The 25,378-nt window shown below is 36.7% G+C and overlaps 1 protein-coding gene across 1 annotated transcript in view; it reads left to right on the top strand.

Annotated features, from left to right (window-relative positions):
- Positions 1-25,378, top strand: part of LOC150084063 (transmembrane protein 130-like) — a 97,861-nt gene that overhangs the window by 25,859 nt on the left and 46,624 nt on the right. Inside the window, exon 4 of the mRNA XM_090375010.1 lies at positions 21,056-21,140. Coding sequence (XP_090231136.1) covers positions 21,056-21,140 — 85 coding nt within the window. The remainder of the gene's footprint in view (positions 1-21,055; positions 21,141-25,378) is intronic.

Below are 25,378 nucleotides of genomic sequence, written 5' to 3'. Positions count from 1 at the left end.
ATAGAGGTTCTAAAGCCTTGAAACTTTATTAGACAGTTGGACAGATAACTTGAGTAGTCGAGATCTGCTAATTTTGGTAAAGTCGGACAAATGCTAATAATTTATTGTAATTTTTATTTGCAGTGGATCTGCGATCTCATTATGGATTTAAAATAAACCTTTTGGATTTTTTCCAAAAAGGGTACTATTGGCTATTTTTTGGAATATTAAATTTTAGAAATATATATTTTAAGGCAGAAGAATTCACTTACCTGGTTTTTTTTTTTTTTTTTATGTGAACCCCAAACACGAGAGGTATTAGAACCTATAGTACTTAGTACCGTGCTTGGATTGGAGGTTGAGAAGACAAAAGAAGATATTTGTTGACATTGGACTTGAACTTCTGTAGATTGTAATTTTCAGGAAATAGGTATGAAGGAAAGTTGTTCCAGAAAACGACAGTTGAATGAATAAATGAGGAAGATGAAAAGTTGGTTCTGTGGGTTTGAAGTTGGACAGTAAATGGATGTTGGCTGGTGGCGGCACGTGTTCAGACTGTTTTGAAAGAGAGAGCGGGAATTATAGAAGCCAATTCAGAAGAACAGTGCCCATGGAAGTATCTGTAGAAGAGGCATGCAGCAGAAACAGTACGTCTATGAGAAAGCGAGTGGAGAGACTGTTAGAGATGAATCATTAATTAACCTAACTGCCCTCTTCTGAATAGAATCAAGAAGCCTGAGAGAGGTTTTGGGGGCACCACCCCAGTTGTGGGAACAATATTCCATGGCACGGCGGATTTGCGATTTATACAGAGTGAGCAGCTGTTTGGAAGAAAAGTAACGCCGAGAGCGAAAGAGAACACCAAGTTTTTTAGATGCAGAGGAAGCAATATTTGTAATGTGCTTGTGCCAAGAGAGATTAGAAGTCAGGGTAATCCCCAAAAGAGATATATCATTTTGCCTAGAAATCAGAGTGTCACTAAAGATAAGCATAGCAGCAGAAGAATCCTTTTTTGCGAGATATAAGACAAGACTGAGTTTTAAAAGGGTTGAAATCAACTAAGATGTCTTTGCCCCACTGGAGAATTACCTGAAGATCGGCATTAAAGGAATTGGTAGCAGATTTTCGAGAAGTTGAAGCTGATTGGGCAGGACAAGGTTTCTTAAAATGGAAAGTGGACAATGTGCTATCATCAGCAAAACTATGGATAGGATTTCCAGTCAATGGAAGAAGGTCATTAATATACGAGAGGAAAAGAGTGGGGGAAAGAACTGAACCTTGGGGGACACCGGCATTAGTGGAGAAGTTAGAAGACAGAGAGCCATCTACCATCACCCTCAGTGAGCGATCAGAGAGAAACTGGATAACCAATTACTAAAAACAGTTGGCAAACCATAAGATGGAAGCTTGTTTAGAAGACCTTTATGCCAAACACGATCAAAAGCCTTTGAGATGTCAAGAGCAACTACTTGTGTTTCACCGAACCTTTCCATTGTATTAGTCCATAAATGGGTAACATAAGCCAGAATATCACCAGTGGATTGACACTAACGGAATTCATACTGGTGATCGTTGATCAGACGGAAGGTTTCTAGGTAGTTTAAGAGTTGGCGGTTAATTGATTTCTCCATTACTTTAGAAAGAGTAAAAGTAATTGCAATGGGACAATAATTGGATGGGAGGGATTTGTCACCCTCTTTAGGAACTGGCTGGATATGAGCAAATTTCCAAGCGTAATGAGAAAGTGAAAAAAGGCAGCAAAGAATTGGAGTAAGTTCAGGAGCACAGATTTTGAGAACAAGCAGAGAAATATCATCAGGACCTGGAGTTTTCTTAGCATCAAGATTTATCAAAATCCTTCTGATATCCTTTTGATGGAAGACCACAGGAGGCATTGAATGCAGTGTGTTGGGAATGGTGGGAGGTGTTTTACCAAGATCATTAATACATGCCTGGAAGAAAAATGGGATGCTAGCAGGTCAGCTTTATCCTTGGCTGAAGTGACAACAGAACCATCTGGTTTGGACAGAGGTGGGAGCAGAGATGGGCAAAAGTTGCGGCCAATAGCTTTGGCAAGAGACCAGAATGCTCAGCTACCATTAGGGCAAGAAGCAAGTTTTCTACTCTTAGCCTGTTCAAACTCTAGTTTGGACTGATTAATAATTGCTGTACAATTGTTGTGAGCTTTGGTGTAGGCAGAAAATGAAACTGAAGAATTAGAAACAAGCCAATTACAATATGCAACATTCTTCTCTTGAACAGCCTTAGCACATTTATTGGAAAACCAAGGTTTAGATAAAGGACGAGATTTTAAAGTGGTGTGTGGGATAAAGGATTCCATTCCTGCAAGAATAATTTCAGTGATACGATCTGAGCAAGCGTTGACATCAGAAGTTTTGAAACAGTAATCCGACCAAGGAAAAGAAGAAAAGAAATCTCGCAGGTCATCCCATTTTGCATTCTTGTAATGCCAAACAACACGAGGTTAGGAATAGCCATGTTATAAAGGTTCCATTAGAGAAGAGACAATCACCAAGTTGTGATCTGAAGTGCCTAAACGACCTCTCACTTCATCCGTGTACTTAAAAGGGTTGTTTGTGAGAAAAAGATCAAGCGTATTGGCTGTATGATTAGGATTGTCTGGTATTCTTGTAGGTAAATGAACAATCTGTGCTAGGTCATTAGTAATTGCAAAAGCCTCAGCATCTCGACCTGCTGGGTCGGTGTGACTAGAAAACGGAAGCCAGCTGGAGTTGTGAACATTAAAATCACCAAGGAAAATTACCTCACTGTCATGTAAGTGGATTGGAGAAAGTCAAGTTGCAAAGAGAGGAAGTCAAAGAGCTCCAAGATATTAGTGGAGTTGGGAGATGAATTTGACACAATGAGGTAGAGAGATTTTGAGCCAGAGAAGATTCAAAGAGAGGAGATTCCAAATTGCCAAGTCTCTGACAGGGAATATCAGAACGGACATATGCACAAGTACCACCTTTGAGGCGAAAGGAATCGTACAGCGAATAATTTGAGCATCTGAGATGAGCAGTAGTTGAATCAACCGATAACTGAGATTCTGTCAGAAAAGGTATGGGGTTTGGCAGACTGCAAGTGGAAATGGACATCGTTGAGATTAGAATTGAGACCACGTATATTTGTGAAATGAATTAGGAAGTGCTTGGGAAGTTTAGATCTTTTCGCAGATAAGCTTGCTCTATTAGTTTGACAATTCATGGTGTATTCAATAGTAAGAAAAGTGGGTGGGACATGCTGTATGAAGTATTGAAATTTTTGGATATGGCGTGCACGTGGTAAGAATATACCCAGATCCTTGACATAACATGGCCTCGACAATGCTCCCCGCATACACACTACTCGGACTCCCTCCAGTCACTATCTGGCAGAGTAGAGGTAGCAAGATTATACATTAGCTGATCCGGAAGCCTCCTAGAGAGTTACCAATAGGTTCGGTCCGGTGTACTAACTAATGGCTGGCCTGCGAACACCATTTTAGAGCTGTATCCTTGAAATGTAAGGAATATTTGATCTAGCCACGACATTCATCATAACCTCAAAAGTCGTCAATCATACTGCATAATGGAAGAGATAGGGAAGGGTTGACCGGAACTTAGCTCTAGAGACTAAACATGGGTTTTAGTATTAGTAGTATTAGTAACGGCCGCATGGTGCAAGAAAGCCTATGGCTTATGCTGCACCAGCCAAAAAAAAAAAAAAAAAAAATCCGAACAAAACAATGATAAAAAAAAAAAAATCCAAACAAAACAATGATAAAAAAAAATAAAATAAATAACTAAATAATAATAATTAATAATAAAAAAAAAAAAAAAAAAAGGAAATTAAACCTATCATCCTATGCGCTTCCCTTACCCGAAAGTACTATCCAGATGACCTTTGAATTTCCCCAAACTGTCGGCCTCTACCACCCATGAAGGCAACTTATTCCAGTAATTTATAACTCGCTGGCTAAAATAAAACTTCCTGCAGTCCAATCTAAACATTTCCCCCTGTAACTTGAATTTATGTCCCCTAGTTCTAGCATCATTTATAATCTTGAAAATTTTGTCCTCATTCATTTTACTGATGCCTCTCAGAGCCTTAAACACCTCAATCAAATCTCCTCTAAGGTGTCTAGTTTCCAAACTCTGCAACCCACATATTCGAAGTCTTTCTTCATAAGGACGCCCTTTTGCCGATCTCACCAGGCGAGTTACCCTTCTTTGCACCTTTTCAAGAAGCTCGATGTCTTTCTTTAGGTGTGGTCTCCATACTTGAACACAATATTCCAAGTGTGGTCTAACATAAGCCTTATATAATGGGATTATCACTTCCCTATCTCTACTTGCAAAAGTTCGATAGATCATCGATAGGACACCATGGGCCCTCCTTGCAAACTGTTTACAATGCTCAGAGAATTTCATGTCTGACCATATCGTAACACCCAAGTCCCTTTCCTCCAGTACTGGGTTTAGTTTAGAACTCCACCAAGTGAATAAGTTTTTTTGGGATTACTGTTTCCCAGGTGTAATACCTTACACTTTGTTGGATTAAAGCACAGCTGCCATTTTTCTGACCATTCCTGAAGTCTATCTAGGTCTCTCTGAAGAAGCTCAGCTTGATAGGGATCATTAACTACTCTACCAAATTTAACATCATCTGCAAATTTAGACATCATGCTCTCTATCCCTTCATCAATGTCGTTTATGAAAATTAAAAACAACAGTGGTCCTAATACTGATCCTTGAGGAACCCCACTTCTTACATCAACCCAATCTGAGGAATAGCCATTTATCACAACCCTCTGTCTCTTGCCCTGAAACCATCCTTCTATCCATCTAAGGATTTTCCCAGTGATTCCAACCTGTTCCAGCTTATAAAGCAACCGCTCATGTGGGACTGAGTCAAAAGCTTTGCTGAAATCTAAATAAACAATGTCGAAATTATTCCCTAAATCCAGCTCGTGAGTGACCCTTTCGAAATAGCGAACCAGATTTGATAAACATGATTTTCCCTTTACAAAACCATGCTGAGTATCCTTGAGAATTTCAATTCGATCCAAATGATCCTGAATTCCACCCTTGATCATTGCCTCCATGATTTTCCCTACTGCTGAAGTCAGACTGACAGGTCGACGTCAGTAGTAGGGAAACCTGCACGCAGTACTCAAGGCATGGCCTGACCATTGCCTTATACAGAGGGACAATCACCTCCTTTTCCCTGCTAACAAAATTCCTGTATATATTGACAACACCCCATGACCTGCCCTAGCAGCCTGTCTGCATTGCTCAGAAAACTTCATATCTGACTGCACAATTTCTCCCATGTCTTTTTCATTTTCTACCTCCTTAAGTGTAGTACCACACAGTTGGTACGTTTCTCTGGGGTTACTTCTATCCATATGCAGTACTTTGCATTTTTCAATGTTAAACTTCAGTTCTCAGCCCATCTACCCATATTTTCTAGATCCTGTTGCAGTAACACACTTCCATTACTGTCATTAACAACCCTGCCAACCTTTGTATCATCTGCAAACTTCGACACTAAGCCTGATATACCTTCATCAATTTCATTGATAAATATACAAAACAACAGTGGACCCAACACTGAACCCTGTGGGACTCCACTAATAACATTAGTCCACGAAGAGCAGTACCCATTGATTACCACTCTCTGTCTTCTCCCACTCGACCAACCTTTTATCCATTGTAGCAACTTACCCTTAATACCATTCTGCTCCAATTTGTACAGTAGTCTTCCATGCGCAACATTGTCAAAAGCTTTCCTGAAATCCAAGTATATGATATCAAAATTATTTTTTGCATCCAGTTCCTTTGTAACCACATCATAATAACCAATCGAATTTGTCAGACAAGACTTTCCCTTAACAAACCCATGCTGTGTCTGAATTATTGCTGCAGTCTTGTCTAGATGAGCCTGCAATGCATCTTTAACCAGTGACTCCATTATTTTACCCGGAACAGAAGTTAAACTCACTGGTCTGTAATTACTCGTGTCACCCTTCGATACCCCTTTGTGAATTGGGGACACATTTGAACATCTCCAGTCCGTGGGGACCTCCCCTGAGTCCAAGGATGCTCTCATAATTATGGCTAAGGGTTTGCTTACTTCCTTTGCCGCCTCCTTTAATATAACTAAATAGATTCCATCCACCCCAGGTGCCTTTCTTATGTTTAATTTCAACAATTTCTTCTCCACTTTGCTTTCAATTATTACAAAATCATTAAGCACCCTGCTACAATTTGATAACCTTCTGGCATTTTCCTTCCTTAATAACTCCTCATGTATGAATGTAGATGCAAAATACTCATTCAGTTTGTTTGCTATCTGAGCAGGATCATCAACAGTCGAACCATCGATATTAAGTGGACCAATCAGATCATCCCCTTCCTTTTAGAGTTTATATAAGTAAAGAAATCCTTGCTGTTTTTCTTAGCATCCTTTGCCATAGATTTCTCGTAATCTGCTTTCACCTGCCTAACCTTCTTTGTGACTTGATTACAGACTAACTTATGTCTGCCATAGGCTTCTGTGTCGCCTGATAATTTATATGCATCCCATGCATTTTTCTTCTCTGTCACGAGTCTCATTAGTTCATTTGATAACAATTTAGGCCTAAACATTGAACAATATTTCTTTTTTATAGGTATGAAACATTTAGTATCTTCCACTATTAATTCCTTGAATGCTTCCCACTTAGAATTTGCTGTTGGTAACATCATCAGTTGGTCCCACTGTACAGAATTTAAAAACTGTCTGAAACAACTATAGTCACCTTTACGGACGCAAAAACCCTTTCCTTTACCCCTGATGGTAATTATATCTTTAAGTAAATCCCACATCGGTACACTGAACACTGCCACCTAATGGTTCCTTTATCTGCAAATTCTTAATACACCAATGATCACTGCTGATAACCAGATCAAGAGTATTACCCTCTCTGTTTGCCTCTCGAACATGCTGCTGCAGAAAACAATCATCCAATAAATCCACAAAAGTCTTACTAGTGTGCGAGTGACCAACCCATAAGTTCCAGTCTATATCTGGGAAGTTAAAATCCACCATTATAAGACATTCTGATTTACTAGTCCACTCTATTTCTCTGTACAATTGTTCATTGTACTCATTTGAGTCATTTGGCCTATAACACACTCCTACTCTTATTTTTGCTTTCGCAGTACTTATGTCACACCAAACTGACTCAACAGTGCGCTGTTCATCTATATCAACTGGATGCACTTCTTTTGATTTTATGTTTTTCTTAATTAACAGCATAACACCTCCTCGCTTCCTATTCTGTCTATCCTTTCTATACACATTGTACTCCCCAAATTCCAGTTCTGCATTCCCTATATCTGTGTTGACACCACGTCTCTGCTATTCCAACAATATCTGCCTTTGATGTCTTGACCAACACTTCAAATTCATCAAATTTATTTACTGTACTTCTAGCATTGGTATACATGCAAGTATACAAATGCCTATTCTTATTATTAATTACCCTAACACATCCCATATACCCACCTGTTTCACGATGACTGCCATCAGTCCCCGAAACCTCCAACACCACTTGTTCCACGCCGCTGCTTATTCTAATAGAAGTAGTGCAAGAATCATCTTCACCTTCACCTCTGCCTGCAGCTACTTTTAGTCTGTGAATGCCCCCAAGCTAGCAGTTTTCCGACCCACCCAACACTGACTCGATAGCATCAGCAAATATTCTTGCACCCTTTCTATTTAAGTGCATCCCATCCCTGTAGAAGTAGTCTCTCCTGTTAACAAGCACAGACCAGGCTGAAAAAAATTTTACCCCTTGAGCCTTGCACATTTCCTCCAGGGCCGAATTGATTGACAAGACTCTCATCATGTACTCCCTCCTATCTTGTCTGGGCAGAATTGCAGACACTTTCAAATTTAACCCTAATTCACGAATTTTTTGCAACATTGACCTGTACTTGTTAAGTAAATCTGCAGAACTCCTACTCTTAATGTCATTGGTGCCAACGTGTACAGCAATATCACCCTTTGTGCCCTTAAAAGATGATATATGCTTTACAACGTCATCAACTTTTGTCCCTTGCAGACATACTCTGGTCCTATTCCATCTATCCTTTTTACACAATATATTCCCCATCTCCCTGACAATAGAGTCACCAACGATAACTAACTCCTGTGGAACCAGTGCATTCTGCCTTGGAGGTTGCCGCTGTGTTGTCTAATGCCCAGGAGTGAGGTCTGGCGTTGTTGGGCAGCTGAGAGCTTGATGGGCATTTTGTCGGGAATGACTGCATCCGGGTGATTTGTAATTTGAAAGGTGTTGAAATAGCATATATCTAGTAGGGGGACAAAGGAAAAAGCAAGCTTTTGTCCTAAATCCTTGCATGGGGAGTAATTATAAGTATAAAGGGAGATGATGTTCTGAAGCCTGATGGGGGCTTTTCGTTAATACCATCTTCAAAGGAGGGTGAATACATGTCATAGGCCATCTTTTAAAGCCCATGCACGTTCCATTGCCGTATTTCAAAAGCGTGGTGGGGGGTGGTGTTTGAGTAGTCGACAGGAGGAGAAATAGGGCTGAAGAGAAATCCCCCCCACCGTATTACATTTATAGTTTGGGAATTTGGAAATTGTGGATTTACAACAGCTTACAGTGTTATTTTGGGGGGGAAGGGGGAGGAGAAAAGGGAAAGAAAGGTTTAACTCGGAAATCCAGGTGTGTGACTGCCCGTCCGTTAGTAGAGGTCCTGGATCGGGGGGGGGGGGGTGTTATATTCTGTTATTAAAGCTAAACTTATAGGATATTTGTTTTAGGTCCCATTCTTCACGATTAATGTATGTTTATTGATCTGTTCGTTGATCTCATTGCTAGTGTCTCACTGGTTTCTAACTTAATTTTGTGTCTTGTTTATCTATTATTATCTTGTTTTCAAAAGAAGGGTAGTGGCTTGTGTCTAAGTGGTGAGCTACCAATTCGGTACTATTGTTTTTTTCTGTTCGGTCTATTTTTTCTTTGTTATTTGTGGCGACTTTTAAACTGCTTTTATGTTTTTGTATTCTTGTATGTAGCGATGTTCTCGTGCTGCCTGTATATATGCAATCTCAATCCGGTGTGCAAGGAATTGCATAAACCTCGTTTGTTTGTTGTTTGAAACCTATTGTTTTTTTGTTGTTAGCTGAGTTTTTTAGGTATGTCCATAGTTTCTTGGAGCTGCCATAGACTAGGTTTACACCAGAATCTTTGAAGATTTTTTTTTTTCAACGGTTGTTGGTACGTTTCAATATACGGGAGCCCTATCCATTGTTTTTTTAGCGTTTATTTTTTTATTTATTTATTTTTTTTGGCTGTATTTAAGGTGCCATTTATGAGCCATTTTGGGTAACCGCAGTTGCAAAATCTGTCCTTAAGCATTTTGTCCAACTTTACGAAAATTAGCAAGTCTCGACTACTCAAGTTGTCTGTCCAACTGTCTAATAAAGTTTCGAGACTTTAGAACCTCCATAATTTTTTTACACTGTCATGTATCAATATCTAGCTATTTGATGTTTCATAACCTCTAAAATGTATCAGACAAATGCTTCAGTAAATTATCCATTGTTCTATTTCAAAGGCATACAGCCCCCATTACGTGAACGCTTCAACTTATATGAAGTAACCTTAATAAGATATTTCCAACAGAAAATGTATGTAGATTTTTTAAAAAAATGTATATGTTCACAAATTATCCCGAAATTCGTGCAATTAAAGAGTAAAAAATCGACTAAAATCACTTGTTAAAGAGGACCTATGGAATACCTTCTTCCTACACCTACAGGATAGAATCAAATTTCATACTAAAATACTTACTACAAGACATGAGAAAAATTGATTGGATTTGGATTTTATTGGTGCATTAGCAACTAAGGCTATAATGAAAAAAAATGGAACTCCCTTTTAAAATCACAGAGACTACAATCTGTAGGTATGCACGTAATAGATTATGCAAACAGTGAATTTGTAACCTACCTATCCAACTATAACTTAACAAAAGATGAACACAATCTGCTCTATAAAGGCCTCAATTACAACGTGACCCCAAAAAAGACCCCCACACAGCGAATATGTAATAAAAGCCCAAACAGGCTTATAGAGTCACAGCAATTGAAAAAAACTAATTAAATAAATAAATAATGTGATAAACAAAAAACCAAATCTTACTCCTAACCTTTCAAAAGAGGAATTTCAGTGCATCAAAATATTAGCCATAAATAAAAAACATCATCATTCAAAAGGCTGATAAAGGCGACTCAACAGTATTAATAAACAAATCCGATTATGACAACAAATTGACAAACCTCCTACAAGATACAAACGCATACCAGAAACTAGATAAAAATCCTATCCCCACCATCAGATCAAAAATCAAAAAAGAACTAAAAAGATTATTCTCCAAAGAAAAGATTACAAGCAATTTGCACCCAGACCTCTTAGCCCATGCAAAATACTCAAACTGAATGAGTATTTTGCATCTACATTCACACATGAGGAATTATTAAGGTTTGAAAATGGCAGAAGGTTATCAAATTGTAGCAGGATACTTAATGATTTTGTAATAACTGAAAGCAAAGTGGAGGAGAAATTGTTGAAGTTAAACATAAGAAAAGCACCTGGGGTGGATGGGATCTATCCAGTTATATTAAAGGAGGCGGCAAAGCAACTAAGCAAACCCTTAGCCATAATTATGAGAGCATCCTTGGATTCAGGGGAGGTCCCCACGGACTGGAGATGTGCAAATGTATCCCCAATTCACAAAGGGGGATCAAAGGGTGACACGGGTAATTACAGACCAGTTAGTTTAACTTCTGTTCCGGGTAAAATAATGGAGTCACTGGTTAAAGATGCATTGCAGGATCATCTAGACAAGACTGCAGCAATAATTCAGACACAGCATGGGTTTGTTAAGGGAAAGTCTTGTCTGACAAATTTGATAGGATATTATGATGTGGTTACAAAGGAACTGGATGCAAAAAATAATTTTGATATCATATATTTGGATTTCAGGAAAGCTTTTGACACTGTTCCACATGGAAGACTATTGTACAAATTGGAGCAGAATGGTATTAAGGGTAAGTTGCTACAATGGAGAAAAGGATGGTTAAGTGGGAGAAGACAGAGGTGGTAATCAATGGGTGCTGCTCTTCGTGGACTAATGTTATTAGTGGAGTCCCACAGGGTTCGGTGTTAGGTCCACTGTTGTTTTGTATATTTATCAATGATATTGATGAAGGTATATCAGGCTTAATGTCGAAGTTTGCAGATGATACAAAGGTTGGTAGGGTTGTTAATGACAGTAATGGCAGTGTGCTACTGCAACAGGATCTAGAGAATTTGGACAGATGGGCTAAGAAGTGGCAACTGAAGTTTAACCTTGACAAATGCAAAGTACTGCATATGGGTAGAAGTAACCCCAGAGAAACGTACCAACTGTGTGGCACTACACTTAAGGTGGTAGAAAATGAAAAAGACCTGGAAGTAATTGTGCAGTCAGATATGAAGTTTTCTGAGCAATGCAGACAGGCTGGCAGGGCAGGTCATGGGGTTTTGTCAATGATATTTAGGAATTTTGCTAGCAGAGAGAAGGAGGTAATTGTCCATCTGTATAAGGCAATGGTCAGGCCACGCCTTGAGTACTGCATCCAGGTCTGGAGGCCTCATTTTAGGAAGGATGTAGATTTACTTGAGCGTGTACAGAGAAGGGCAACAAGATTGGTGAGGGGAATGAAGGGATCCTCTTACCAAGAGAGGCTTAAGTTCTGCAAATTGCAGTGGCTGGAGACTAGGCACCTGCGCGGTGATCTGATTGAGGTATATAAGGCCTTGAATGGGTTGAGCACGCTGAATTCTGATGGGATCCTTCCACTTGTTCAGATTATGAACGTAAGGGGACATAAATTCAAATTAAGAAAAGACAGATGTAGAATAGATGTGCGGAAATTTGCCTTTAGCCAGCGGGTGGTTAATTGCTGGAACAAACTTCCATCTGTCGTTGTGGAAGTTGTCAGGTTAAATAAATTTAAGGAGGAATTGGACAGGCATTTGGAGGGAATGGTGTGATTTTTTTTTTTTTTTTGGCTGATGCTGCATAAGCTCATACACTTGCTTTTTTGCATCACATGCCACTACTATTACTACTACAACACGTTCACCCTACATATTCGGAGTCACCAAGTTCCATAAACCATACACAGTAAGCTTCAAAAATACATCAACAGCAAACTTAACAAAATTTATAGTTGACATACTAAAACCCCTAATGAATTATTCCAAATATCTCATAAAAAAACACGGAACACCTATTTTTGTCAATCAAAAATATAAAATTAGGACTCTATGACAAATTATATTCCTTCCATATAAAATCACTATACACAAATATACACCCTCAAAAAGCTGTGAAGGCCACTCAGGACATGTTACGCAATGATCCCACACTTAAAAACAGAACAAAATTAGATATTTTTATATAACAAACTTATTAAATATATTGTTATCAGCTAATTATTTCACCCATGAAGAAGATTTTTACCAACAAGTATATGGGGTACCAATGGGCGGTTCCATAAGTGGACATCTCTCCGAATTTTACCTCCTGGAAATAGAAAAACCACATCATTTCCAAGTACTCTTCCCCATCCCTTAAATTTTATGGAAGGTACGTAGATGATTGTCTGCTTATAGGCAAACCAGACACCATAAAAACCATCTTCCATGAGTTGAATAATGTCGATGATCGGCTTCAATTGAAAATGAAGAAACCAACAGGATCAACTTCCTAAATTTAACATTAACAAGAGATGCCACCAAAATCAACACTAAAATATACTACAAACCTACAAATAAGTGTAATTATTTACATTTTGACAGCTATGCCCCCCCTCACAAAAAATCAATCCTAATAGCCCAGTTCAACAATGCTTTCATCTACAGAGGATGAACACAGACAGGAAATTGAAACACTTAAGAACAGATTTTCCAACTGCGGTTACCCAAAATGACTCATGAATGGAACCTTAAATACAGGCAAAAAAAAAAAAAAAAACAGTAAAGAAAAACCAAAACGATAAGCACTAAAAAAAACAATGGATAGGTCTCCCGTATATTGAAACGTACCAACAACCGTTGAAAATAATCTTCAGAGTAAACCTAGCCTATGGCATCTCCAAGAAACTAACAACAAAAAAATATTAGGTTTCAAACAATAAACAAACGTGGTTTATGCAATTCCTTGTGCACCGGATTGCGATTGCATATATATAGGTAGCACGAGAACATCGCTATATTCAAGAATCCAAAAAAAATAAATGCAGTTTAAAAGTAGCCATAAATAACAAAGAAATAATGGACTGAACGGAAAAAAATAATAGTTTTGAATTGGTAGCCCACCACTTAGACAGGACATTACCCTTCCTTTGAAAACATGATAATAATAGACAAACAAAGACAGAAAATTTAAGATAGAAACCAGTGAGACACTGGCAATGAGATCAATAAACATACATAGACCAATAATAATCATGAAGAATGAGATCTAAAACAAATATCCTATAAGTTCCAACTTTAATAACAGAACATAACCCTCCCCCATTCGGGACCTCTGCTAACGGGGATGGGTAGTCACACCTGGATTTCCGAGTTAAACCTTTCTTTCCCTTTCCTCCTTTCTCCCCCCCCCCCCCAAATAACACTGTAAGCTGTTCTAAATCTACAATTTCCAAATTCCCAAACTATAAATGTAATACGTTAGGGTGGGAAAATTTGTCTTCTGCCAGACTACCCAAATAACCCCACCACGCTTTTGAAATATGGCAATGGAACGTGCCTGGGCTATAAAAGACGGCCTATGACATGTATTCGCCCTCCTTTGAAGATGGTATTAATGAAAAGCCCCCATCAGGCTTCAGAACATGATCTCCTTTTATACTTATAATTGCTCCCTACCAAGATTTAGGACAAAAGCTTGCTTTCCCCCCCCCCCCCCCCCCCCATTAGATATATGCTATTTCAACACCTTTCGAATTACATCTCACCTGGATGCAGCCGTTCCTGAAGAAAACCCCAGGTAAGAGAATTCTTCTGTCTTAAAATATAATATTTCTAAAATTTAATATTCGAAAAAATAGCCTATAACATTCTTTTTGGAAAAAAATCCACAAAGTTTATTTTAAATCCATAATGAGGTCGCAGATCCACTACAAGGAAAAATTACAATAAATTATTAGCATTTGTCTGTCTTTACGAAAATTAACAGGTCTCAACTACTGAAATTGTCTGTCCAACTGCTCCTAATTTTAGGTAAGGTGAAATGTAATATGCAATTGTGAAAAAAAAAATTAAAATATATTTGTCTGGAACTTTAATAAATAAGAAATTAAGTAGAACTATCGGTATCTGCTTTCTGCTTCTCATATAAGATCTTTATTGTAAAGTTCACCGGTACACGCAGGTACCACGACCCCACAATACCCTTCATGGGGTTATGGCAGATTGAAATAAAAACATCTCTGTATAGATATTCTAGAATCCTCTCTTTAATGTACTATAAATTTGGTTTGTATCATATTGTAAATACAAGATTTCTAAATTAATAAAATTCTCATTAATAGAATGTGAATATAAATCCTTTGAATTTTAACACCAGATTTCTAAGCAGATGGGGAATAATATTTAATTTACTGGCAGTCACATAAAACTGTACACATGATACTGACACTTTGTAAGTTATTTTTTCTTATTTAATAGAGTTTTCTTAAATTTTGAAGAAGAACACTGTGAACAGAAATGATCTTGGAAGGCATTGAATTTTTACTCCTGAGTAAAGAATAGTTTTAGAGTACATAAGGTGGGAGGGGAATGGCGATCATGTGACCATTAGTGGGTTAAATAGTCACTATCTTGAAACAGGATGGCTGATTGAAATAATATCTTAATCAGGATACCCACTAAAAGTTCCTTTCTTATACTATAAAGTCTGGATTAGATTGAAAACAAAAGTTTTAAGGGTAGAGGTACATAAATACATACACATGATCTCTTAAGTTTGCTCCTCATTTCTGGAATGGATTCTGCTAAAGAAATTTGAGCAGATGTACAAAACATCATCTAGTTGATATTTTTAAAGCCAAAATGCTAAATCTGCCTGTATTTGTGCAGTGTATGGTCCATTTTACAGCATACTCACCAGAATTACTACTAATAAAAATGTATATATTCCATAAAATGGTCATAGAATCATGTTTTTTTTTTTTTTTTTTTTTTTTACTCACAAATGGCTGAAATTTCAGTAGATATCCACATGTGTGCCTTTGGTGGCCCAACAGATATCAAGGTGGTATTCTATCTCTTGCCAGGTGTTTCACAATACTTGCAGCGTGATGGATTCACAATTTTTGCTGCTGTAACTTAGCCACATCCTGTACTGGTGTGTGGTACACAAGGTCTTTTACATATCCCCATAAATAGAAATCTAAAGGGGTCAAATATGGTGACCTAGGAGGCCATGCAATGGGACCTGATCTTCCAATCCAACACTCTGGAAATTGTTCGTTCAGGTAGGCTTTCAATGGATTTGTGTAGCATGGTGGAACTTCATCTTGCCAAAAAAAGGTATTGTGGTATCTGAGGTATTGCATAGTTTTGTAGCGTGTTGAGGTATGTTGTCCCTGTGACTGTGGCTTCTGCAAAGAAGAATGGCCCAATCCCAGAATCCAAAGTCATGGCACACCACATGTTTACTTTCAAGCTGTTGCACTCATGTTCCATTATCGCATGTGGATTGTCACTTCCCGAGATTCTACAGTTGTGTTGTTTAACCGGACCAGGAATGTGAAAGATGACTTCATCAGAGAAGGCAACATGCTGTAGAAATGCATTGTTATCATCTATCTGTGCATTCAGTATTGTGCACAATATCGTCTATGGTATATAATGGAATATGCAGCTTGTGACTGGCTCGTTGAATGAATTTGCAGGAGCTACATTGAAAAGCTTCCCAGCCCATTTCAACTCAATTTGTGTATACTGCCTGGTTGCTGCTTCCTTTCATTCTCAATACAGAACCCGTTTCCAGCAATTGTTTATGCCATTTCACCAAGTATGATGCCCTGGTGGATTCTGTCTGTATTCCTGCTTGAATTTCCTTTGCACAATAACAGAAAACTTTAATTCAGTGTGCAACATTTAACTTTCATTGAATTCGGTATGCAACACTGAACTTTCTGTTGCACAGTTAATGGTGCCATTTTTATACTAAGTGTCATGCACGCACAACACAATGTGTGAGATCAATTTCTCTTCCAGCTGCATAAATTTAGTGGGTTTTTGCACCTGCAAAAAAAAAAAAAAATTATTAGTGTACAAAATATATACATTTTGTATTGGTAGTAATTCTGCCAGACAGCCTGTAAATAACTTGCTTTTTTGTGTAATGCTCTTGAAGTTATTTAAAAACAAAAAAAAAATAAAATATCATAAAAGACTAGGCACTATGTGATCTGTTGCTTGTAATTTGTGAACCTACTATGAATGTGGGAAATAATTCCATTATTATTCTGTTATTATTCTATTATTATTATTAGTGTATAAAATATATACATTTTGTATTGGTAATAATTTTGCCGACAGCCTGTAAATAACTTGCTTTTTTGTGTAATGCTCTTGAAGTTATTTAAAAACAAAACAATTAAAATATCATAAAAGACTAGGCACTATGTGATCTGTTGCTTGTAATTTGTGAACCCTACTATGAATGTGGGAAATAAAACAGCATGTTTATAATTATGTGTGGTCATCATCATCTACATACACCATTTTAAAAAACATATACTGGAAAAAAAGTTATATTATTACTGCAGTTAAAAGTACTTGTCACAGCAAAAAAGTATCATTTTTGTATGTCTTCTGTTCATTATTTGGACAGAATTTCTTTATATATAATGTTATTCAAGTTATGGTACATTAATAATGCTTGGCTCCTTATATATAGTTAGTTTTTTGTTATAGTCCACACTTGTAATAGTAGACTTTCATTGTGTATCCTTCATTGGTTTGATTATATTGGGAAAGTGGATTGAAGGGACACAGCTAAGAAGCAAATATGGAGCTTCCAAAAGAGTAGGTTGCACTGCTGAGCAAATTGATGTTTCAAGTTGATAGGTGCCAGTTCATGAATGACTCAAAGATGCCTCTGTAGCCAGGTGGGCAGGAGCAGCAGTGCATAGCACATGCGTCTTGATTAGACTGGGGTTCGAGCCCACGACCACCATATCCCTGGAGCAATATGGCCTTAGTTGCTAATGCTCCTAAAAACCACATAACAACGAATGACTCAAAGGGCTTCTCAGCAAGCTTACCAATGGCTGTTAGTGTGTTGCTAGTATGCTGCTTAGTAATTTAAGCAATATTGGTTAAAGAGTAGTTTACTACATTGGAAAGAACAGGTTTTAGTAATTAAAAGGAACATACTATAAACCACATATGAATGTTTATTTGAATGGTTATAAGATAAAAAAAATGTATCATGAAATGAATCAGTAACATCATCAGGCAGAAAGAAAACTCTGATTTACCAAAACAGATGGCATCATAAATTGCAAATTAAAAATGTAATCTGCATTAATAATAAAATAATTCCTTAAATGCTGAAGCAAACTGCAAACACAATAATATAAACATAAGATTACAATTTTCTCTCTAACTCTGCCACACCCCAGGCCTCCTGATGATGGTACTCAATTGAGTAACAAAACATTGCCTGATTGTTAAGTACCAGCATCACGGTTATTCATTTTTGTTACTTTATAGCCATTTCAATAAACCAAATGTAGAAATGCATTCTCAGTTTGATATACATTAGTTGACTATGCATATTTAGTTAATGATTTCTTCTACTTGAATGTAAAATTTAATTATAATAAAATGACAATACATCATTGTCCAATGTTGAAAATTTAATAATGTGCTTTGTTAGTTAAACTTGATGGTTTTGGAACTCTTGTTATGATGGAATTGTTATTGTTGTACTCATAATTAGGGAAAAGATAATTAGTGCTGCTGTAAAGAAGTAAAAATTATCCAATTTTTGTAATTTCATAAAAAAAAAAAAAAAATGCACTTGTAAGCTAAAAGAAAATGAACTTTTTTTTTTTTTTTTTTTTGGAAGTTCACCATTAAACTCACTACACTGGCACCAACACAGTTGTACAGAAAGTGAGAAATATGTGACAGTATTGATTCAACAACACATTTGCAAACTGACATATGTATCAAAGAAAATAATTTTTTAATGGAGTCAAATAGAATAAAACGATAGTATAGTGCTCTAAATGGAATCACTTATTTAGCTGGGTGTATGTTTTCATTAAAGGCAGATAATTGCTGAAGGAGGAAGTTGGTAAATTTAATTAGACTGATAAGTATCAGTCTCTGTGAACTGTTTGTTAAGAGATAATGCTTTCTTCGCCTTGAAATAAGGAATGAACCATAAACGGCTCTTAACTGAGCCGTTTGAATTCATTCTTTTAAGAAGTATTTCTACCAGCAGATATACCAAAAGGCTGAGTATAAACATGGTCTAATTGCATTCAATGAAAAATATGTTTGTATCTACGGCAGAGCATCAAATCTGAACGACAATAATTCAAGACATCAGTAATCCGAACAAGCAGCATTTATTTATTATTTATTTTTTTTATGCTGGTGCCATAAAATAATTACAATAAGTTCCGGTTATTGCGATCACATTTGCAAATTGAATTTTGATTCTATTAAATGGCAATTCTAATAAGTGAAAATTGGAGGAATATTATCCACAGGCTATAAAAATGTAGATACAGGTTAGCAAAATAAAAATAAATTTACACTTACTTACATAGTTTAATTAATATACATACAGTACTAACTAAACATAACACTTTGTAATCTGATATTGCTGTACACTATTTTTTGGGAATTGTAAATTCTAAAACAGTAAAAAAAATAAGCGTCAATCAATAACAAAGAACAGCACACAGAAATTGCAACTAACATGATATGTGCAAGTGAGGTATGGAGTAAAAATATTCTGAACAGAGTTTTTACAGAATTTTATTTTACCGTACTGTAGTTTTCTTCATCTTTTAAAAGGAAGCAGAAATTTTTAACAATTGAATCAGAGATTGAGATTTTAAACAGATTTTCAAAGGGAGAAAGTGGGTCTTTGTTATCAAAATTTTAGGAGGTTGGAAAGTCAACCATAACAGACATTAAAAACAACAAGGAAAAAAATTTTAAAGTTCGCATCAAAACTGGGTTCAGATGATGCAAAAAAAAAGAACTATGAGAACAACTAATGATCCATCCCTCAAAGATGCCATTTGTGGTTCATACAGAGATGGAGTTTAGGAGAACCCATATCTGGACCTTTGTTGTATGAAAAGGTGCTGGATTTTAACAAAATATTAGGCAGTCCCTCAGATTTTAAAGCCAGTATTTTTATTTCTAAACTTACTAAACCTTTTTTTTTTTAGTCTCCAGAACAGTATTTTTGATAAGTTCGAAAATCCGAACAAATCGAAAGTCCAAACTACCCCTCAGTCCCAATTAGTTTGGATTATTAACGTTCTACTGTATTATGAAATGAGGCAATAGAATAAAGGTACATGCAGTTTCTTCTTCTTCAGGTTCTGTTTCAATTTAAATGTTGGAGACCAACATTTTCCAGTCAACTCTGTCCCTTGTTTTATGAAATAGATCTTGTGTTGTGAAAGACCCCCCCCCGTCCATTCTTTGTTATCAAGCCACTTTTTTCTTACTTTTTTCTTTGTCTTCCTTTTGCATGTGCAGTTTATTTGTTTTAAATTGTGCTTCAATCTACAGATGAACTCTCATGTTAGGAAAACAAAATACTGTGCTTGCTCTTCAAACTCATTATTGTTTTTACTCTCTGATGAACACTTGGATGAAGGATTCATCTTTTAACACTTTCCTTGATATTGAAGCTCAACATTCCTTGCATTAATATTTCCTTAATGGTTGTCTAGACCAAAATTCTTTTATTTAAATACTTTTATGATAGTATGTAATTGAAATATAATTTACGGGAAAAAAAGGAACTTGTAAAATTCCTAATCTTATTAAGATGAAAATATTTAATAAATGAGTTTTGTTTTTCAAATCTTGGTCAGAGTGGTTTCTCTATAGAACCTGAATAATGGGGAAAGAACTAATGGATTTCCTATTTTCAAAAGTTGTGGATGTTGTGTGGTTTGAATTTGGTTTTATGTTAATTGTTTAAGCTCATACACTGTTAACAGTACTTAACATGGTTTATAGTGTATTTTTAATTGCTAATGTCATTTGCTATAGAATGCTATGTATTTTACTCCCATTTTCAAATAATTAAAAAACAAGTTTGTTTTCATCAAAGGACACGAATATGTCAGTATTTATTAGAAACACATACCAGACATCAAAGGACACGAATATATCAGTATTTATTAGAAACATTTACCAGACATCAAAGGACACGAATATGTCAGTATTTATTAGCAACATTTACCAGACATCACATAGTGACTTACATTAGAGATGACTATACAAATAAATTGCAACACTTTATTTGCCTCCATCCCACAAGAGGCCTTTCTAACTCCTTTCCCCAATTCCTGAATAAATTCTGTTGCATACTGGATATGAATTCTGTAGTAAATATTTATGACATGGATTACAATTCTACAAATTACAACATGTGGAAGATTTGTGTTCTTGAATATAGTGGATATAAACAAGGTCACATTCTATAATCTTCAGGGTCGATTGGCTTCATGAGTATACATATGCTTGGAAGCCTTGTTAATGCTAGTAATGGGTGGACTTGTGCCCCAATATATGGGTTATGTTTAATTAATAATATATTAAAGTTGGTTTAATTATAGCTACGAAAAGCAGTGGTATTCATTTTTTTTCTGTGGTATGCTAATTGTTTGATATAGCAAAAGTTCATCGTTTATTTACATGTTTTGTTTTTCTCTTCAGAAATCATTCGAGATCTTCAGCTTGACATGAAGCCAGTTTTGCATCGAGGACAACTTTTTAATTTGCATGCAAGTTGGAATGGAACGTACGTTTAAAAATATTTTCATGTATTAATGAATCCTTAACTTTTTTTAAGGGCCATTAAAAATATTAATTTTCTTATGTAAAATATGTTTCATCCATATAATTCTGTTAAGCAAACTCTTCATTGGAATGGGGGGGTGCTTTGCTTACTACGCAAATGTATAAGTCTATTCAAGAAAGGCAGTGCAGTATGACTTTTATAATATGATGTGAACTTATTCAAGGTCAGTTCATTATGATTCCTTTTAAAGCATTTTTTCAATCTCTCTTCTGTATGTCACTGAAGACACACTGGAAGCCATTTTTGAGCATTTCCTTTACATATTAGCAAAAGTTCAAAATTTCCTGGTCCTAAAGAAGTGCCCCTTGAACATCCTCTTTGCTGTTGTTGGAAATATCAAGAAATCAGTGGCTCAAGGTCAGAGCTCTTTGGTATTTTGTTATCCAAGGATTGGGCAACATGTAGCATCTATTTATCTTGAAGTTCAAGTTTTATTTTTGTGCTATATGAGAGTCATTAATGGCGGAAAAGCTGAAGATTGTATGCATAATATACTGAAAACAGTGACAGCAATGGCAGTTTGGGGGAGGGGGTATATATATAATCAGGCATGTAAGAAGTTGACAAGTCAAAAAGATGTTTTGTTATTACCATAACTTTTAACAGTTGATAAAAAAATATAGTTGATAACAGTTGGTAATGTCTTGAAATTACCACTATTCCGTTTACCATTATTCCACAATGTGCTGACATCTCTTATCCATGTTTTTCATCTTATAGTAGAGACTGTTTTAATAGACTAATTTTCAGCAAGAAAATTGCTCTAAAAACCGGAGAAAATTGCATCTGTCAGCCTCAATTGTCTGATTTGGGATGACAGTAATTCTCTGGAATTTAGATCAAGAAGTTGATTGAATTGAATTAAGTGATATAAATGCTACAAAGTACAGCTGAGAGGTGGCAGTTAAAGTTTAACGTATAGGCAGTAGTAATTCCAGAATAAAATACCAGTTTGGTGTTACTACACTTAAGGAGATGGAAAACAAAAGACTTAAGGGTAATTGTATATGACACGAATTTCTCTGAGAAATGCAGACAGGCTGCTAGGATAATGCATGTGATTTTGTCAGGGATATATGAAATTTTGCTTGCAGGAACAAGGAGGTGATTATCCTATTGTATAAGGCAATGATTGGGTTTCATCTTGAGTACTGCATACAGGTCCAGAAGCCTCATTTTAAAAAGTCTGTAGATTTCTTGGAATGAGTGCAGAAAGAGCAATCAGATTAGTCAAGAACATAAAGGGGAGGGAGTATTTTTATCACAAGACTTCAGTTCTGAAAATTGTAGCACTTGGAAACTAGGCACCTGCAAGAAAATTTGAAGTTGCTTAAGGCTTTGAGTGGACTGAGTAAACAATGATGATGGTATTCTTACTCTTTCGCAGACAACACACAAGGAGACACCCTTAAATTGAAAAAGGGTGGCTGCAGGATAGGTTTGGGAAAATTTGCTTTCAGCAAACTGAGGCAATGCTTCCTTGCACCATTTACCACTATTAATTCTAATACTAAATAGGTGGAGGATATTGTTGCTTCAAAAAATGTAATTTTGTTTTCACAATTTTTTTATTTAAAAAAAAATCTAGTTTGATTTTGACAGTTTTACTCTAATTCTGGGCATTCAAAGCAAAATAAGAAATTATTAAAAAGCATCTAATACAAAGTTTTCATTTTTACAGAACTCAGTTTTATAAACAAGCTCATTCCATAGAGCTCTAGCAGAAAACTCAGTCTCAAAGTCACTTATTTTCAGCAAACTTGCTACTGAAGCAGTTAAGGATTGATTGGATGCAACCTAATGATGTATGTGAGTCATCCATTCACTTTCAGGCACAGTGGTTGATTTATTATCATTTCCTTCATTAATAATGTTGGTTTCTTTCTTTTTTTTTTTTTTGCAATCCAGACCGCTCTTTTCTCAACCAGTTGTCAGCCATTTTCATAACTCTGAATTATTACAAATCAGTTGACTAGTATTAATAGTGGAAAATTATGCAAGAAAACAAGCTTATACTGTATCAGTAAAAAAAAAAAAAAAAAAAAAAAACCCTTCCCACTTCAAAGTTTGTCTAGTTCTTCCTTGAATTTATTCAAACTATTTACTTAACAACAGAAGCTTGTTCCAACAATCAACCATCAATATTTGCTTGCTAAAAGGAGAGGCTATTTCTACAGGGTGGAATACACTTAGATAGAAGGGGTGCAAGAATATTTGCTGATGTTATTGAGGAAATGTTGGGTGGGTTAGAAAGCTGCTAGTCTTGGGGGGGGGGGTGGATACACAGACTAATAGATTAGCAACAGGCAGAGGTGAAAGTGATTCTTGCACTGCTTCTATTGGAACATGCAGCAGCCTTTTTTTTTTTTTTATGAAACCCTCAAATATGAGAGGTATTAGAACCTATAGTACTTAGTACTGTGCATGGGTTGAAGGTTGAGAAGATAAAAGAAGATATTGACATTAGACTTGAACTTCTGTAGATTGTAATTTTCAGGAAATACATATAAAGGAAGACTGTTCCAGAAAACGGAAGTTGAATGAATAAATGAGGAATAAAAATTGGTTCTGTGAGTTTGAAGTTGGACAGTAAAAGGATGTTGAATGATTGTAACATGTATTCAGACTGCTTTGGAAGAGAGAGCGGAAATTATACTAAGCCAGTTCAGAACAGTGCCCATGGAAGTATCTATAGAAATAGAAAAGACATGCAGCAGAAATAGAATGTCTGTGAGACAGAGTGGAGAGACTCTGTTAGATGAGTCATTAATTAACTTAACTGTCCGCTTTTGAATAGAATTTAGAAGCCTTAGAGAGGTTTTGGGGCACTGACCCCATGGAATATTGTTCCATAGTAGGGCAGATTTGCTATTTGTACAGAGTGAACAGCTGTTTGGAAGAAAAGTAATGCTAAGAGTGAAAGAGAAAACCTAATTTTTTAGATGCAGAGGAAGCAATATTTTTAATCTATTTATGCCAAGAGAGATTAGAAATTAGGATAATTCCCAATAGAGATATATGATCATGCCTATAAATCAGAGTGTCATTGAAGATAGCATAGGAGTAGAAGAATTCTTTTTTTGAGATAAGACAGGACTGAGTTTTAGAAGGATTGAAATCAACTAAGTTATCTTTGTCCCATTGTAAAATTACCTGGAGATCAGCATTTAAGGAATTGGTAGTGGATAATCGAAGTTGAAGCTGTTTGTGCTGGGCAAGGTTTCTCAAACTGGAAGGTGGAATGCAATGTGCTCTCATCAGCAAAACTATGGATAAGAGGTCAGGAATTTCAAGTGGATAGTACTAAGATAACTAGGGATAAGAACCGATGTATGTATACTTGAAGGTACCCCACGTTGCCTGTCTTTTCCTCAGGGAAGCAGCTGGATGTAGTACAGGTAGAAAGTTCTCTGGCAGGGGTGAACCTGGGACCCCTAGGATCCTCCCTAGAAAGCTCAGGATTGTGCTTGAGCTTTCTAGGGGGGGTCCTAGCAGGGGGAACCCCTGCTAGAAGAGGAAAATGTGAAAGGGGGTGACAGTGAAGAGGGAGGTAACAGATTAAGAAGATTAAGATGGACAATAGGAAGGCTGTCTACCTGGAAATAGGAAGTTAAAGGGATAGAGAGCACTCCTGTGGGTGGAGCTTCTCTTCACACGGGGGGAGGGGGATTGTTAAGGAAAAGTAAAAGGTTTGTGGTGGTAGGAACCACCAGGCGAAAAGTTGTAATAGGAGGCAGGGGTAGGGGAGATGGGAGTGTGGGGGGAAGAAGTCATAGGGTCAGGGTGCCATCTGTGTGGGGGTGGGTCTGCTCTGTGGATACACATTGCAGCTCTGCATGAAATCCCACACTGGCCAGATTAGCTATGACCAGTGTCAGCAGTTCCCACACCATGCCTCAAAAGAGAGGAAGCATATCATCAGCAAGGCAGAGGTGGTTCCCTGTGGATTACCCCCACTGCAGCCCAAGTAGGGGGGTCTGCCAGAACACTGCACATACACACACTTCATATGTTCGAACCTTACGCACACCTTCCACACTCTTAAAGATACATAGGTATACACACTTTTTTTTATTATTATTACTCATTTTTAGGAGCAGACTGGTAGGTAACAATGGACAACAATCACTCACTCATGTCCCTCCTTTCATATATCATCATACACTCAGAGACAGAAC

This window comes from Mastigoproctus giganteus, chromosome 6, assembly GCF_048544385.1.
Source record: "Mastigoproctus giganteus isolate SK-2022 chromosome 6, ASM4854438v1, whole genome shotgun sequence".
In the NCBI taxonomy this organism is placed as follows: Eukaryota; Metazoa; Arthropoda; class Arachnida; order Uropygi; family Thelyphonidae; genus Mastigoproctus; species Mastigoproctus giganteus.
The sequence above is the reverse complement of the archived record's forward strand: the minus strand, read 5'-3'. Positions and strand labels throughout refer to the sequence as shown.